Genomic DNA, 16,548 nt, shown 5'->3' on the forward strand with positions numbered 1-16,548 from the left:
TTTGAATAAAATCAATGTATTCATTCATCCATTTCAAAAGAGGGCTCTGAGTCCTTAGTCTGAGCAGGCACCCTGCAGCCTGGGGCTGGCAGCCTCCCGCCCACAGGGCACACGGCCGCCTGCCCTCCTGCGGCTGGCCTGGCCTGGGCTGCGGACCGCACAAGCGCACTACAAGGGTCTATAGGGCTCAGAAACTTTCTGTAGTCATTGAAAATACACAACTGAACACTTAGGAAAGAAGCAATACAAAGATCCCTTTTCACAAGATGGAGAGGGGGGGTCACAGCTAATGGGGGCAGGGCAGTCTGAGGTGCAAAACTCTAAAGAAAGAGCCCAAGATGAAATTCAGGGCTCAGAATGACTTCTTAGAGTGGTTTCCTAAGCCAAGTACCAAACTAAGGTCACTGGCTCATTTTGAGGGGACCAAAAAACACGTGTCCTTGAGTTGAGGCATCATGCTCAGGAGGGGGAGCTGGTCACAGACAAGCCATGGGCAAGAGCTGAGACCAGCTGGGGGGAGTGAGCTCGGGCCTCCCAGCCCCTGCTTCACCGTGCACCTGCCCACCAGTGCAAAGGCAAATGGGGTCACCTGAGCCAGGGAGACTGCCCCTCCCTTTGGATTCATCGTTGAATTTACATGAATCCAATAGTTCTAAATGATACCACTGCATGTGTTTATTTAGGCTAAGAACATTGAGCCAATTCAGGGAGATACAAATAGCCTTCTATGCACTCAAAATGAAAAATCACTTTCTACACATTCCTAAAGCAAGTGTCCTTGGCAGGCATAGCAAGTGTCCTGCTCTTCCTATTCACTTAGGTCATTAAGTATGACAACTCATAATGCAGCTGGAAATCTGTAGAAATTTGTACTTAAACCAAAATTTTGAATCTGAGTGGTTTTCTTTTTCGCCCACCCCTCACCCCCCGACCGAGCATCTCCTCTTTCCATTATACCCGACAGTTTCATTCAACAGGTTAAATAACATTTTGACTTTTCATTTGTGGAAATACTTCATAATTTTCTAGACAGGACCTCTTATAGAAATAAATCATTATTAAAACAAAGCAACTGCATCTTTATATTATTCTTGATGCCAAACTTCTTAGATTATTAAAAACTGGCTTTGGTTTTAAATGACTTAATTAACAACTTTGTATCTTATGGGTTGCAGGTCGCTGCAGCAAGGGCTCTGAAGGGCCAGAAAGTAAACATTTTATGCTTTGTGGGTCACGTGGTCTCTCTCACAGCTACTGTGATATTGTAGCACAACGTGGCTAATGACAATACCCAAGCCACCAGGCACGATTGTGGCCCACTAAAACTTTCCTTACAACAATGTGTGACCGGCCCCGTGTGTCAACCCCTCATTTAGAGGACTGCAGTCCACCCCATTCTCCCCACTCACTGTGGGGAGCAGAGGGAAACATGACAATGAAGAAAATGCCGCTATGGAAAAGACATGTTATTATTAAATTAATCTAGGATACAAAAGAAGCTATTCCAATCCACCCCTACAGGAAGGGAGAGAGGCCACAGCATTCGGTGACACCACCCAGCAATGGTGTACTTGTTCACTAGTACAAAAATAAAAACAACAGAATAAAACCTATGAGACAGGCACTGGGCCAGGAACTCTAGAAATAAATGACATGACTTCTGCCAACTGGGAACTCTACGCATTACAGTGTCCACAGGCCCTGACAAGTTAAGAGACCATTCCAAGAATCCTAAACCCGTGGCCCCATGCTGATGAGTGCTGACATACTCTACAATGGCGTCGCGGTCTGCTATGTCCCCGAGCACCATGCGCTGAATGATGCTATTGTGTTCTTCCTCCGAGAGGTTTTTGTATGACACGAGGGGGATGTTATACTTTGTGGCTGGTGAAGGGTCCACTCCCTGAAGCCAAGGATGATTTTCAATCTCTTCTAAGGAGGCCCTTCTCTTGGGATCTCTCTGTAGCATCCGTGTGATCAGGCTGGAAAGGAAGGTAAGTCCACTGTTAGAGTAAACTGTTGGCAGGGATTAGTAATGGTGGATTATTTCATTAATCAGAATTGTTTCCTACACTTATACCATCAATTTCATTAGGCTCACTAGTGGTGGTGGTGGTGCGGCGAGGGGAATAAAAAAAATTTAGTGCCATCAGATTCATAAATAGAAAATCACAACTGCCGGATATACTGATAAGCCAAACAGCTTCCATCATCTAGAATTAGCTCTAGATATCAACATCTGTTGTTGAATTAACTGTGGCTTAGTGGCATGCCAGAACCAGCTATAGTGATCAACCAATGACATACAGAATACAGTGCATGAGCCAACTTCTGCTTCAGGAAGAATAAATGATCTTGATGAAAACAATCAAAATGCCACAGGCTTTTAAACATATATTTTGTTTAAATGCATTGTGCTGGCAAAATAATAAATACCTATATACATAAAGATGGAAGAAAGGAAAGAATACTCAAAGGTAAAAATAGAGTAAAAGGACTTTTAGGAGGCGAATGACAAAGCTAGACTTTGACCCGATTGCTTCTGCTTTGGTTTTGAAAGCTATACTGAGTGCACAAAATAGAATATAATGTGTAGGGCCTACTGAAGACAGGGAGTACAACTAGAGCCCTTGTAAAGAGCTGGGGTCCCAGCTTCAGTGTAACGGTGAATGAGAAATGAGAAACAAATCTGCTAACATATCAAAAAAGAAACCTGCCTGCCTCAACACTGGCTGTGGAGTGGGACAGGGAAATCTCGTCTAAGAATTTCTAGCCACAGGCTGGTCCTCACACAAGTTTGTGGTCCAAATTAATGATATCTGTGTGGTACATGTAGAGAAGTTGTTAATTTAAGGTGGTTTTAAGCTGGAGGTGCTCCTAAGTAACTATAGTAGAGAAGGAAATGTAAAACCTTTCCATAGGAACGTAACTTAAAAGAACTCCCACATAGTATTACAAGGAATACGGCCTCACAATCAAAAAATACAAAGGAAACAAGTACTAACAAGAACTAAAAAAACATGATGGCAACATCAAAATGCAAAGTCTTAAAATACTGAAATTTTCAGACACAGAAGACAACTGTGCTGAATATGTTCAAGACATGGAGAAGTCTGAAATACAGAAGACAGTAAAAAAAAAAAAAAAAAAGCAATGGACAAATTTTTAAAATTAGATATAAAGAAAATTAATGAACTGGAAGATAGAGCCAAGGAAATAACCCTGCACCGGTGAACTAAGAGATGAAAAGACAAGGAGGACAGAGTGAAAATACCTAAACATATATCTAATCAGAGTTCCAGAAGGGAATGAGGGAATGGGCAAGAAACTATATTTGAAAAGATTATAGCTAAGGATTTTCCAAATTCATGGAAGAACATAAATCCTGACCCGGAAAACCTAACATATCCTAAGCAGAATGAATAGAAGCTCTTAGAGCAGCCTGAGAAGAGAGAGATCACCTGTGCAAGAACAATAATAACATGAACAGATGACATCCCAAAAGTAACAAGACATATCAGAAGATGTGGTAACATCTTCAATAACCTGAGAGAAAACTGTCCACACCTAGAATTCTACACTTAATGAAACTTTCAATGAAAAACTGAGAAAGTTTATCACCAACAAATGCTCATCAAAGAAATTCTAAAGGGTATAATTTTAGTAGAAGAATGTGATCCCAAATGGAAGGATATACAGTTTTTTATCAAGCATCTGGGTAATTCTAAACAATTTTTTTACTGTACTATAATTTGTGGAGTTAGAAAATATTGAATGGTAAAGTGTTCTAAGGATTTTGTGTTGTTTAGGAAGAGATAAACATAAGGATTACCTATCAATTTTATTAAATTAAGCATATAGGGGGCACCTGGGTGGCTTAGTTGGTTAAGTGTCTGCCTTCAGCTCAGGTCATGATCCCAGGGTGCTGGGAATCCCACATAGGGGGCTCCCTGCTCAACAGGGACTCTGCTTCTCCTTCTGCCCCACCCCCACAAGCTCTTTCTCCCTAATAAAATCTTTAAAAAATTAAAATTAATTAATTAAGCATACAGATATGTATGTGTGTGTTAAAACAGGATAAGCACTAAAATAATTGACTAAAACTTCCAAGCTAGTTGAAGGGAGAAAGCCAAGTAAGGGGAAAAAGAAAAACCTCCATCAATCCTAAAGAAGGAATAGACCAAAAAAAAAGGAAGAAAAGTAGGAGAAATATGAAGCATATAAGAAGAGCATAAATATACCTACATCTTTCAGTGAAGACAATAAATATGAATGGAATAAACTCTGATGAAAAGACAAAAATCCTCAGAAGGGATTAAACCCCAGCTCCCAGATGTTAAAAAAGACATACTTAAAATCAAGACAATAAAAGGTTTAAAGTAAATGAATGGAAAACTATATAGCACATAAATGCTAACCAAAAGAAGACTGGTATGGCTAGCTAAGACTAGATAACACAGACTGACTTTAAGGCAAAAAGCATCATTAGAGATAAACAAGTGATATACAAGTTCAATTCACCAGTAAGATACAACAATTTGTACCTAATTACCGTTGCCTCAAAACACTTAAAGCAAGAACTGATAGACTCCCAAGAATAAAATAAATACACCATCATAGTGAAAGAGTATCTCAGTAAGTGATAAATCAAGTAATCAACTCAGAAAAGATGTAAGTAATTTAGAACAGCATAATTAACAAGCTTGATCTTAAGGATTTATATATAACTCTGACCCTGAAAATGGGTAAATAACACATTCTCTTCCAGAACAAAAGAATCATTTACAAAAACTGACTCCATGCTAAGCATTAAGCAAGCCTCAACAATTTGAAAAACAACAAAAAACTAGTATTATATAGACTATATTCCTGGACCACAATGGAAGTAACAAAAAAGTAATTAGAAAAATTTTATACATTTGGAAATGTAAAATACCCCTCTAAAAACTTAAGGTCAAATAAAGCATTTGAAGCTAGAAAATACTCAGAACTGAATAATAACAGGGCTATAAATCAAAACTAGTAAGATACTGCAGAAATGGTACAAGGAGGCAATTTAATAGCCTTAACTACGACATTAGAAAAGGAAAATTTGTGAGCCAAGTATCCAACATAAGAAAAAAAAAAGAAGAGAATCAGCCCATGAAGTAGGTAGAAGGAAATAATACAGATAAGAGAAAATTCACAACATAAAACAAGAAATATAAGTAAATTAATAAAGATAAAAGGCAGTTCCTTGAAAAAGACTAATAAAATTAACAAACCTCAGGCAAAACTAATCAAGACAAAAACAAGAGAAGGCAAAAACTGTCAACAGTGGAATGATAAAGGGCAACATCCCACTGATCTATATACTTTACAAATATAACCAGAAAATATAAGTACTTGAGGCCAATAAATTTGAAAATTTAGATAAAATGGGCAAGCTCCTTAAAAAACAGAAGTAAGCAAAACTGACATAGGAAAAAGTAAAAAACTCAATGGTCCTATGATTATTATAAATAATCCCTCTACAAGGGAGAAACAGAGAAGTCTCCTAAGATATCATAACTGTGCTATTTCTTACTCTGGATAAGAGGTTCTACCATTCTCACATCATCAGTAGATAGAGAAGCCTGTATCTGAAACCAAAGAGTTTGAATAGGTAAGCTCTTAATCATCCACCACATGGGCCTAAGATGGGGTTCCACTTGGAGAAAAGATTTCTCGAACCATCAGATTTCCTTCTTACCAGCTGATGGGAAAAATTCAAAACTTTGTTACTACAACAAATCCTTAAAGTAGTAGCTATAATCTCAGCTGAACTTACTTAAAAATATCACCCATTAAAAAAATATATATATATATAATATATATATATCACCCATAATGTCAATAAAATACTGAGCTTCTAACAGTTCTTTTATTCCATTATTATATTTCTCACTATACATATCACAGAACTATACTTTAAATTCCAAATAATCAACTTGAGTGTACTTTTGGTTGCTGGATTCCCATAATCACACAAACCAACTGGGGAAAGCAGTGTATGAATAAAATTAAGGGAAACATTATGTAAAACCTAAAATGGTGTCTTGGTGGTCTATTTCAGGAATAGAAATGCCTTAAGTTTCCTCTGGAATTTAAAATAATTCCAGGTGGTCTTGCTTTTTTGCTGATGCAAAACCACCAAGGTAGTTCCCATGATAATATCTTCACTTCCAGTAACTACCACTCCTGGAGGCTGAAGAGGCATATAATGGGTTTCTTGAAAACAAGCATATTTAAGAAATAGACGAACACATTTTGTACTCCAATATTAAATTTCAAATTATATTCTGGAGTTAACCCCCCAAAACACACTTAACAAAAATAAAATATCAAGTTCAAAAATTAAAACGAACTCAGATGCTTATATATTTTTTTGACATGTTAATGGAATAAAACAAAACTTCTGGGGGGGTGCATGGGTGGCTCAGTTGGTTAAGCATCCAACTCTTAATTTTGATCAGGTCATGATATCAGGGACATGAGATTGAGCGCAGAGCAGGGCTCCACACTCAGCGCAGGGTCTGCTTGGGATTCTCTCCCTCTCTCTCCCTCTCTGCCCCTCCCCCTGCTTGCACTCTAGATAAATAAATAAATCTTTAAAAAATAAATAAAAATCTGGTTTTAGTATGAGTGTTTTAAGTTTCCACATTCTTTTTCTGTTTTTACTTACTCTTTACACTCTTTGGACACATGGGATGGTACGGTATATTTGCAATCCATGATCATTGTCAATGTTTCACTGTCATTGGCCTCTTGAAAAGGTGGTTGCCCACACACCAACATGAAAAGGATCACTCCCAGACTCCATATATCTACAAATCAAAGACATACTGTTAAATATTGGATGAGTTAGAAAACCAAAAGCGCTAAGAAGAGCGAAAGTAGACTAACAATATTATTTTATTTCAATAGTGAAAACCATTTATATCTCAAAGAAAAACATCTAGGGAAGAAAACTTAAGTCCCAATAAGGCAGGGAAGGTATCTGTCTTGTTCACTGTTTTTATATTCACCTCAGCCACATAGTGAATAGTCAATAAATGTTCAACAAAGAGATAAATTAATTCATTAATGGCAAGAATATCAAGTGGAAAGTACGTCTCAAGGTTCCCAAGCCACTGGACAACAGACTGCTGTCTTTCTCATGACATTATTTACCAGAGAAAAACTAAAACTAGTATTTTAATACTATGAGACATGAAAACGATTTTGCCTAACGTCATAATTATCTCAGTTTTCTTTACCTCAATCCTGGTGAGATAACCAGATGATGTAAATCACAGTCATTTTATAGTTAAGAAAATTAAAATTCAGAGAAGAGAAACATTTCTGTGCTGTCAATGAAGAAAAAGACAGGTGATACATTATTTCAGAGGACAAAACTAGGTCTGAAGATAGAAGTAACCAGGAGGCACACTTTGGCTTAAAAACAACAGAAGCTACTTAATAAAGCACGGGAAAACAGGTTTCCCATCACTCTAAGTATTTCAGCAAAGGCTGGGCAACCATCTGTCTAATATTCTGCATAAGACATTCCTGTAGTGATTGTAAGGCTGGACTAGTTGACATCCAAGGACACTACCAACTGTAGCATTAGACTAACTCCTACAAGAGCAAATAACCCCCTACCTTCTTGCCATTAGATAAAATCTCACCAATCGTTTGGAAAAATGATGGCTTTTCAAATGAACAAAGGATGAATCCATTTAGGAACGGCATCACAAATCATTCACTCATTCCAGAAACTACAGTATATGTATGATTACATAAACATTAATAAAACAAGAGATGAATTCAAGAAGCTTTCTACCACAAAAGGCTTAGAAGAGAATGCAAGCCATGTGGACTTTGTCACATCTGTTAATACTCAACTGCTGTTTTCATTTAGCTTAAACCCCCAAAATAATGTAGGATCCATATTATTTTCCAGCAGAATTGTAACCTGTTAATAAAATATCTTCTCCTTGGTCCAAACTAAACAAAGAGGGCAATAAAGGCAGAAACCCAAAAGTTAAAACACATTGTGATTTTTTTATATGTACAACAGATTTTACTAAGGAGGCTTCAATGAAAATTAGTTAAGCATATGGAAAAATATACTAAAATTAAAACATTACATATGTAAGAATAAAAGGGACCTAGAGATCATTCAGTCCAAACCCTTGGCTCTTCAGTGTCCCCAAGAGATGTGCCTGGCATTGCTTGTTGGATGCATAAATTATGTGACCTACCACCCCAGGACAGCAAGCTGGCTCAGGACTCCACTCTACTCACTGACCCCCATTTCTTTCCCTTGATCTTGGAATGTAGAGGGCCATCCCCATACAAAGTCAAACAATCTGAGTAATGGTGGCTAGCTGCACCTGTTCTTTAACTATCCAGTGAGAAGAATTTATAACCCCAATACTAGTTGTAACTTATTAAGAGTTTCAAAGGAAATCTATATAGTTGTTTAACCTAAACCCTCTTTGAACAATCTGAACCTATTTTCGGTTACCTGCCCCAACTCTCAAGCCACTACTGTGAACAAGTGGCAATTACAATTATTCTCCCTTTAATACATGTGTCCCCCATTTTACAAAGCAGTTATATTCCTAGAAATTCGCTATAAAGTGAACCCATCTTTTCATCAATGTTTATTACATAAGAAGGGAAATATACCACGGTTTTATTTTTGGTTGATTTATATTATTTTGTGTTATTTTATTTTTGGCTACCTCCTCCCCAAAGAAGGGAAGGGATTTTAAGTGGCTTGCAATAAAACACATCAACATAAAAATCAGGGGAGTTAAAACAAAAACTCACTCTCTCTTCTGTTGTTCAAATACTGACTAATGTCCAGGGCTACTACTATAACCAAGCCCAACCATTAATACATATGTATTTGAGATACAATAAATTCTTATCTTCCATATAAATCCTACAAAACAATTTTTTTTTAAGATTTTATTTATTTGACAGAGAGCGAGCGAGTGAGAGCAGGAACACAAGCAGGGGGAGTGGGGAGAAGCAGGCTTCCCGCTGAGCAGGGAACCCGATGTGGGGCTCGATCCCAGGACCCTGGGATCATGACCTGAGCCGAAGGCAGACGCTTAACGACTGAGCCACCCAGGCGCCCCAACAACAATTTTTATAAAATGAATCTGGTTACATTATTTCTTCTACCATCTCATACTTTAACTGTGGATAAACCTCTTTGGTTATTTAGTTTTTTACTTTTTCTCTATGCTAAATTGGAGGTGATATCTGACGGTGCAATCAGACAAAGCTGATGTTTTAAAAGTTTAACAAATAATATAAACATCAACTAATAATTATCCCAAATTCTTATCTGGTTAAAGAAAACTTTCTTTTTCTGTTAAATATCAACCTCAACAGCAATAAGGAAGTCCAATTATTTGGAAATGTTCTCTTCAGGATCATTTGCCCAAGCAGACTCACACACCACTTGTTAGGAAGTGGTGCATGATTAGAAGAGTAAAAGGAGAAAAACAACATGAATATACTGTCTCCACTGTTTCGTTAGGGCTCAAATAACTTCTGAATGTAGGAGTGCTTAAAATTTGAGAAATTTAGAAATACAATTCTGTGCCTGGTAGTTTACAAAGCTAAGTGACAGGATATGAAGCAGCTAAAAGAAGAGCAGCAGTGTGACTAAGGGAGTCAAGTTTCAGAAAGGGCAAATGACCCTCTCACTGAGACAATGTGATTATTCAAGGGGCTGCTTATTTTATGTACTTATTTTCCAGACTTAATTTCTCTTCTTAGTCTTGTGTCTGAGTGATTTTACTTTTCCATCCTAAGGGGCAAAGGAAAGAGAAAAAACAATCATGAAACAAACACAAAGTGGTATGACTTTAACCAAGTATTTAAACATGTTCCCAATCGTTAAATGGGAATAGAGCAGTAATGCACTTCCTCTTAATGCTGTTGTGGGCTTTAAAGATATTAAAATCAAATCCATGCTGAGTATTCGGGACAGAGCCCAGAACACAGACAGCATTCTAAGGAGGCTGCACTGTCCTGCCCTCGTTCATCTGTACCGCACGGGCACTGTTCCTGAGCACAGTGGAGTGGACACCGAGATGAATGGGGGACATCCTTGCCCTTACAGGGCTCCCAGTTCACTGTGAGAGACAGCAGGGAAGCTCAAGAAGGCACAAAGCCAACACAAGACAAGAGAAACTAGTGGAGATGGGGGGAGAGAACAGGAAAGGCCTCTTAGTAATGCAGCTACAAAAGGTGACAATTCATGATCTTGGGTCCCCAGGACAAGGTATCTGGTATTACAGGACTAACAATGGCATCAAGAAGGATTATCTATTACACTTCCCTCAAGTGGGGGAGGGAGTTCGTACTTGTTCAGCTTGGGATCCATCAAGTCTGTAACTGGGGATTAGGGGATGGACAGGGAAAAGGTGAGAGAAAGATAATGGAATAGGGACTTCACATTATTTTTATTTTAAAAAATGTTAATGGAATTGTCTATTCATATTAAAGGTATACAAGTTAACAAATATCAACCATCTGAAAAATCAAATTTAATGTTGATACTACTATCTGAAGCATATGTTTTGATTTCAGACCCGGCTATTAGGTTCTTGGTTAATAAAAAATGGAAAAAGAAAGTATCAATAAATATAGTTCCTTTGGTTAAAAAAACACTTCCAACTCATGGAACTGAGGGAAGGGGTGGAAAGATAACGAGGTCTTTGTTAGTACACAGAATGGGAGTTACTGGCCCCCTTATGGCAGCTCTCAAGCAAGCTGGAAATAAGAGTACAAAAAATGAGCCCTGACGTCTCCTTCACCTGCCAAAAGTCAGCAGGTCAACTTGTCATAATACAATTATGCCATTTCTAGGGTCAGAGGTGGGGTTTCTACTACAAAGGTCATTTTAGGCAGGCTAACAAAAGATCAAAATGAAAACAAAACAAAAAGAAGAACATGCTAATGATTAATTTGAGGAAAAGCTACTGCCAAATGGTGGGGCAGGGGGTGGGTGGAGGACGTCATGACTGCTGAGAAGTTTTCTAAAAAATCACTTACGGAAGTGAATTATCTAGAGAGCCAAAGAACAAGCAGGGATTAGAAAGTAATAAAAAATGGCAAGACCAGAAGAAAAGTTTCAGGTGGAAACTTCTACGTTTTCTTCTGGCTTTCTTTTATTAGTGCAGCCATCAATCATAACAGAAGCAATGGAATGTTTCTAAAACCACTACAGATGAAGCAGGGACCAGCACCTTTTATGACACCACTTAAAACCAGCAGGATTTATGCAATCACTTTTCAGTTCCAACTGTGGTTACCAGCAACTGATATATGACCCAAAACTATTGTAAAAGGCAATGCTTTCTTAGAATAGCAAGTACCATTACACAAGCATGTAGGTCTTAGGACTTTGTTCCTTGTATGGATATTCAGAAACCCTAAGGTCTACGGATGTGAACTGCTCCCTACACAGTAAGAACTACTCATCTGCATTCAACATCACCTAGAGCTCTGGTCACTGAAGATTCTTGTTCCCAACACGATCAATGGTTGGTTCTGAGGGACCGGACTAGAGACCATTCTCCAAGTGGTCTTCTGAACTAACAGGGGAAGAGTGGGGCAGAAGAGGAATGAAGCATTTGGACAAGTCCATGTTTTAGGGTATCTATATTATTTCTGGTTTTACCAACACTTTAGTTAGAAGCAAAGTTTTACTATTTAACAAGTAATCGTTTCTTTTCTTAGGAAGAAAGTTAGAATGAATGCCATCACTCATACATATTTCAAAAAACTTTCCCACACCTGAATCCATCTGAATGCCCCCTGAGGACTTCAAAAATCAATGCTGTCCAAATTAAGCTTATCACCTTTTACCCAAACCTAGTTGTCTCATCTGGGTTCTAGTGTGGTCTATGGCACCTCCACCTATCCAATCAAAACTCAGGAAGCACCCCAGACTCCACACCTCTCACTTCCAGGTCAGGAAGATCCTGCCAATTCTAGCATGTGCCCAGAATCCTCCAAGGATCCTACCAGTGACCCTCAGCTCCCCCTGAGACCTCCCCAAACCGCCCTCCAACCTGGCGACCCGGGCATCCCCACAGTGAGCTATAATTAAGGATGTTTTCCTCTATTCCTCAGAGCTCCTTGAGAGCAGAATATGTCCCTGCACTCTCAGAAGTTTGCTGAATGCCAGAATGAACCTAGAGCTAAAGAGAAAGCAGTACCTTTGTAAACACTGTTTGGTTAGGGTCCCACAAAAGGCAGCTGCAGCAGGGGGCAGTCTGTAGTTATCAATGACCTTCAAATAAGAGCTAAGAGAAAAAGGAGACTAAGTACCCAGAGTGGGGGAAGGGGTGGCACCAGTGAAGACAAGCTGCAGTTTGTTTTAGTTAAGGGTTTAACGCCTTGTGCAAACTTGTTTTTTCAAGTCAAAAGAAAACAGGGAAAAGTTCAAGAAGTCCAAAGGTTATCAATCACACACTGTGGGGACTGCACACGTTCATAAATCCAAACCAGACAAGCAGCAGACATTCCGACTCAGCATTCTTTCATAAATCACTTTACAAATCTGATTTTAGTGAACTTTACAGATGAAGAGCAAAAAAGATAGGCCAGGCTAAAATCATGTAATTTCCTTCAGTATGGCCTAATGAAAAGAACACGCCTGGGCTAAAGCATCAGAGAGCCCTGGGCTCAAATCCTACCTTGGCCATTTAATTAGTTAGTATTCTTGGTCAAGTTCTACCTGCCTTCTGTGCCTGAGACTTCTCTTCCACGAAAGGTGGACACCACCACTCATCTGGTAATTTCTGAGAGGGTGTCTAAGGCAAAAAGCACTACATGTATCACTACAGAACCTGCAAGAATTGAGAAAATCCTTACCTCTAAGTATAGGAGGGAGACAGGTAGGGAAAAGGCAAAAAGAATTTAATACTTTTTATTCAATCTACTTCTTTACTATTTGAATTATCTTACAAAAACATTCATTTATTGTTTGTAAAAAAAAAGTAATTAAAAATTAGCTGTGCTTAACAGAACATTATGAAGTGTATGTACTTCAGTGGGATAAGCAGAAACGTCTTTAGAGGAATAAAAAGGTAATAAAAAAAAAGCCTAATCTCACTGAGACAGTGATTCTCAACCTGTGGCCTGGGGACACTTGGTTCTGCAAGGTTCGCTCAATGAATTCACAGATCAATCTCTCCAAAGCATGAACAGTAGGAATTATTTTAGTTTGAATTTTTAGCACAAGTAACTTCTTTCAAGGACTTAAAAAAAAAAAAAAAAAAAAACCCTAATATTAAACGCTAGGTCTTGTGAAGCCAGGGAATGGGCCAGGTCAGTGCTGCTGGCCATTTCACCCTCTAGTTCCATTTCTATGCTTCAGGACACACCCGAGGTTTCACCAGGGGAAGGGGACACCAAAGCTAGAGCCACCAGAGCACAACCCACCTCGGGGACATTACCAAGGTCTGTCTCCAAGTCTCTGCCTAGCCAAAACAGTCGCTCAAGGCATTTCTAAACACCTAGGTGAGGCAAGAACCCACTACAAATTCATAGCTTTCCAAAATTACATCTTTTAAATTACATCCAAATTTACATCTAATACCTTGTGAAAACTAAATACTTCCTTTTACACGAAGCTTACGTGGGAAAATCTCTGGCTTTTGTCCAATTTTATAACACTAGCCACAAAGTCTAAAACGTTCACATTTTAAGAAATACTTTTGAAATGTGGAAACATGCTGCTGTCAGGCCATCAGCATGGCAACATGCACACAAGCACCTTCTTCTATACATTTCAACATGGATGCTCTTCAAAGAAGGCAGCTGCTGCCCATACACAGTGACTGTAGATTTAGTTTTCAGAAGTGATTTCACACATAAACTTCCCATAAGATTATGACAAATGCAAATTTCACAAGTCTAACTTTGATCTAGAAAATAGGAATATTCAAATTTAATATCAAATCTAAAAATGTCCAATTCTATTTGTTAAACAATATAAACCATGCAGACTAAAGGACTGTATGATTAGTAAAATGTTAAGTCTGCTTGATGCTTTAGTTTAATAGGTAGAGGAGTATTTTGATGTTTTCTTAAATTTATTCTAAAAACACTGAGACTTTTGCATAAGGTTGAGGCATGCTAACGTAAGACAAATATACAAGCTATTAAAATATCAGTTAATAAAAATCACCTGCATATGCCAACTCCCATGGGTTCTCTTTCAAAAGGCACACGATATTTAATGCATGTGGGGGACAAGAAGCCAAATGAAGTTTGTCCTTTAACAGAACACAACATTATCCTAGACTGCCCCAAATGTTTAAGCTTGTCAAAAAGATTTTAACTTTCTCATTTGAGGATAAAGAAAAAAAAACTTTAAAATCGTGTATTTGCTGTAACAAGATTCAAATTAAAAATACTGTTTCTTGAAATTTTTCATTCTGGTTAGTTCTCCATGCATAACACCTAAACAGACATGTGGTTGAAAAGTGTATACAACTTATTTTCCTACATTAAAAAAAGTCAGGGGCGCCTGGGTGGCTCAGTTGGTTGGGTGACTGCCTTCGGCTCAGGTCGTGATCCCGGGGTCCCAGGATTGAGTCCCGCATCGGGCGCCCTGCCCGGCAGGGAGCCTGCTTCTCCCTCTGACCATCCCCCCCTCATGTGCTCTCTCTCTCTCTCATTCTCGCTCTCTTAAATAAATAAAATCTTTAAAAAAAAAAAAAAGTCAGCATAGCATGTTATATTTTCCAAGAAATTACAATAACCATACAACCTGGTTGGTTCCACACAGGATTAGGACTAAAACTTCAGCTAGAAAGTTCTCCCAAGTATAACCACACATTTTCCAGTTTTTAACATTTTTAACATTCACTTCTTTCAGATTATCAAAGTAATACATGTTCAGTGACAGTAAGACTCTATCAGCAGCCCCTCCACACTCATCAACACCACATTCTTTAATATTAGCCTATTAGACAAAGATATGAGAGATTGGTCCTTATTTACACTGTCCTATTTTCCCTCGTTTCTTCAAGGTTTAATTTACATGCACTGGAAGTCACCATCATTAGTGTGCATTTCTGGGAGTTCGAACAATGCAGTCATGCAACCACTGCCACAATCAAGATCTGGAGCGGCTCTACCACCCCAAAGGTTCCCTGGACCCTGTATCCCACCGCTCCTCCCGGCCCAGCCCCGGGCGACCACAGGTCTAGCTCTGTCTCTCCAAGTCTTGTCTACAAATGGAATCACACAGTATGAAGTCTGGCTTTTTTTTTACCTAACGCATTTGAGATTCATCCACGTTGTTGCATGTTATCAGTAGGTCATCACTTTTTATTGTTTGAGTGGGAGTCCACTATATAGATGTTCCAGAGCTTATTTCAGTTTGGGGCAATTATGAATAAAACCATCTGAGTACAGAGGCTTGTGCAAACTTAAACATTCTCTTGGGTAAATACCTAGAAGTAAGCTTGCTGAGGCATACAGTAAGTATATGTTACCTTTATACGGAACTGCCTAATGACTTTCCAAAGGTGGCTCTAGGACTTGACCTTCTCATCAGCAAAGTATGAGGATTCCAATGGCTCCATTCACATCCTTGTCAACTCTTGGGACTGGCAGTTTAAAAAACTTTAGCCATTCTAATAGATGTAGCTTTAATTTGCATTTTCCCTAATGACTAATGATGTGGAGCATCTACATGTGCTTATGTGCCATATTATGTCTTCTTTGGTGAGTTGTTTGTTCACATCTTTCGTTCATTTTAACATTGGGTTGCTTTTTAATTTGTTGAGTTTTGAGAGTTCTTTTTTTATACACAACCTCTAGCAATACAGAAAAAGGCTTTATTTTAAAAGTCATATTGACTGCATTTACATTATTTCCTAAAAACAGCTTCAAAAACTTTTTAAAAAAATTACTGAAGTATAGTTGACATACGTTATATTAGTTTCAAGCGTACAACATAGTGATTCGACAATTCTACACATTCCTCAGTGCTCATCATAAGTGTAGTCACTATACAATGTTATTACTGTATCATTTGTACTTTCCATTTCCATGACTTACTTAAATTTGTACCTCTTAATCCCCTTTATCTATTTCAGGGATAGCAACCCTCTGGCAACCACCCATTTGTTCTCTGTACTTAAGAGTCTGATTTTTGTTTGTTTTTTAGATTCCACATGTAAGTAAAACCATATGGCATTTGACATTCTCTGACTTATTTCTCTTAGCATAATACCCTCTTGGTCCATCCATGTTGTTGCAAATGGCAAGATCTCATCCTTTTTATGGCTGAGTAATACTCCAGTGTGTGTGTACACACTACATCTTTATCCATTCATCCATCAATGAACACTTGTGTTGCTTCTGTATCTTAGCTATTGTAAATGCTACAATAAACATAAAGGTGCATAAATCTTTTCAAATTATTATTTTTGTTTCCTTTGTGTAAATATCCAGTAGTGGAATTAATGGATTGTATGGTATTTCTATTTTTAATTT

The 16,548-nt window shown here is 38.2% G+C and overlaps 1 protein-coding gene across 5 annotated transcripts in view; it reads right to left on the minus strand.

Annotated features, from left to right (window-relative positions):
- The window catches only part of SNRK (SNF related kinase), a 54,802-nt gene that overhangs the window by 8,307 nt on the left and 29,947 nt on the right, over positions 1 to 16,548 (minus strand). For 4 of the 5 annotated variants that reach the window (XM_027584119.2, XM_027584121.2, XM_027584120.2 and 1 more), the window contains 2 exons: positions 6,704 to 6,845; positions 1,770 to 1,982 (listed from right to left, as the gene is read on the minus strand). In XM_027584119.2, coding sequence (XP_027439920.1) covers positions 1,770 to 1,982; positions 6,704 to 6,845 — 355 coding nt within the window. The remainder of the gene's footprint in view (positions 1 to 1,769; positions 1,983 to 6,703; positions 6,846 to 16,548) is intronic. The other variant, XM_027584123.2, reaches the window with a different exon arrangement.

Source organism: Zalophus californianus, chromosome 1 (genome assembly GCF_009762305.2).
Source record: "Zalophus californianus isolate mZalCal1 chromosome 1, mZalCal1.pri.v2, whole genome shotgun sequence".
In the NCBI taxonomy this organism is placed as follows: Eukaryota; Metazoa; Chordata; class Mammalia; order Carnivora; family Otariidae; genus Zalophus; species Zalophus californianus.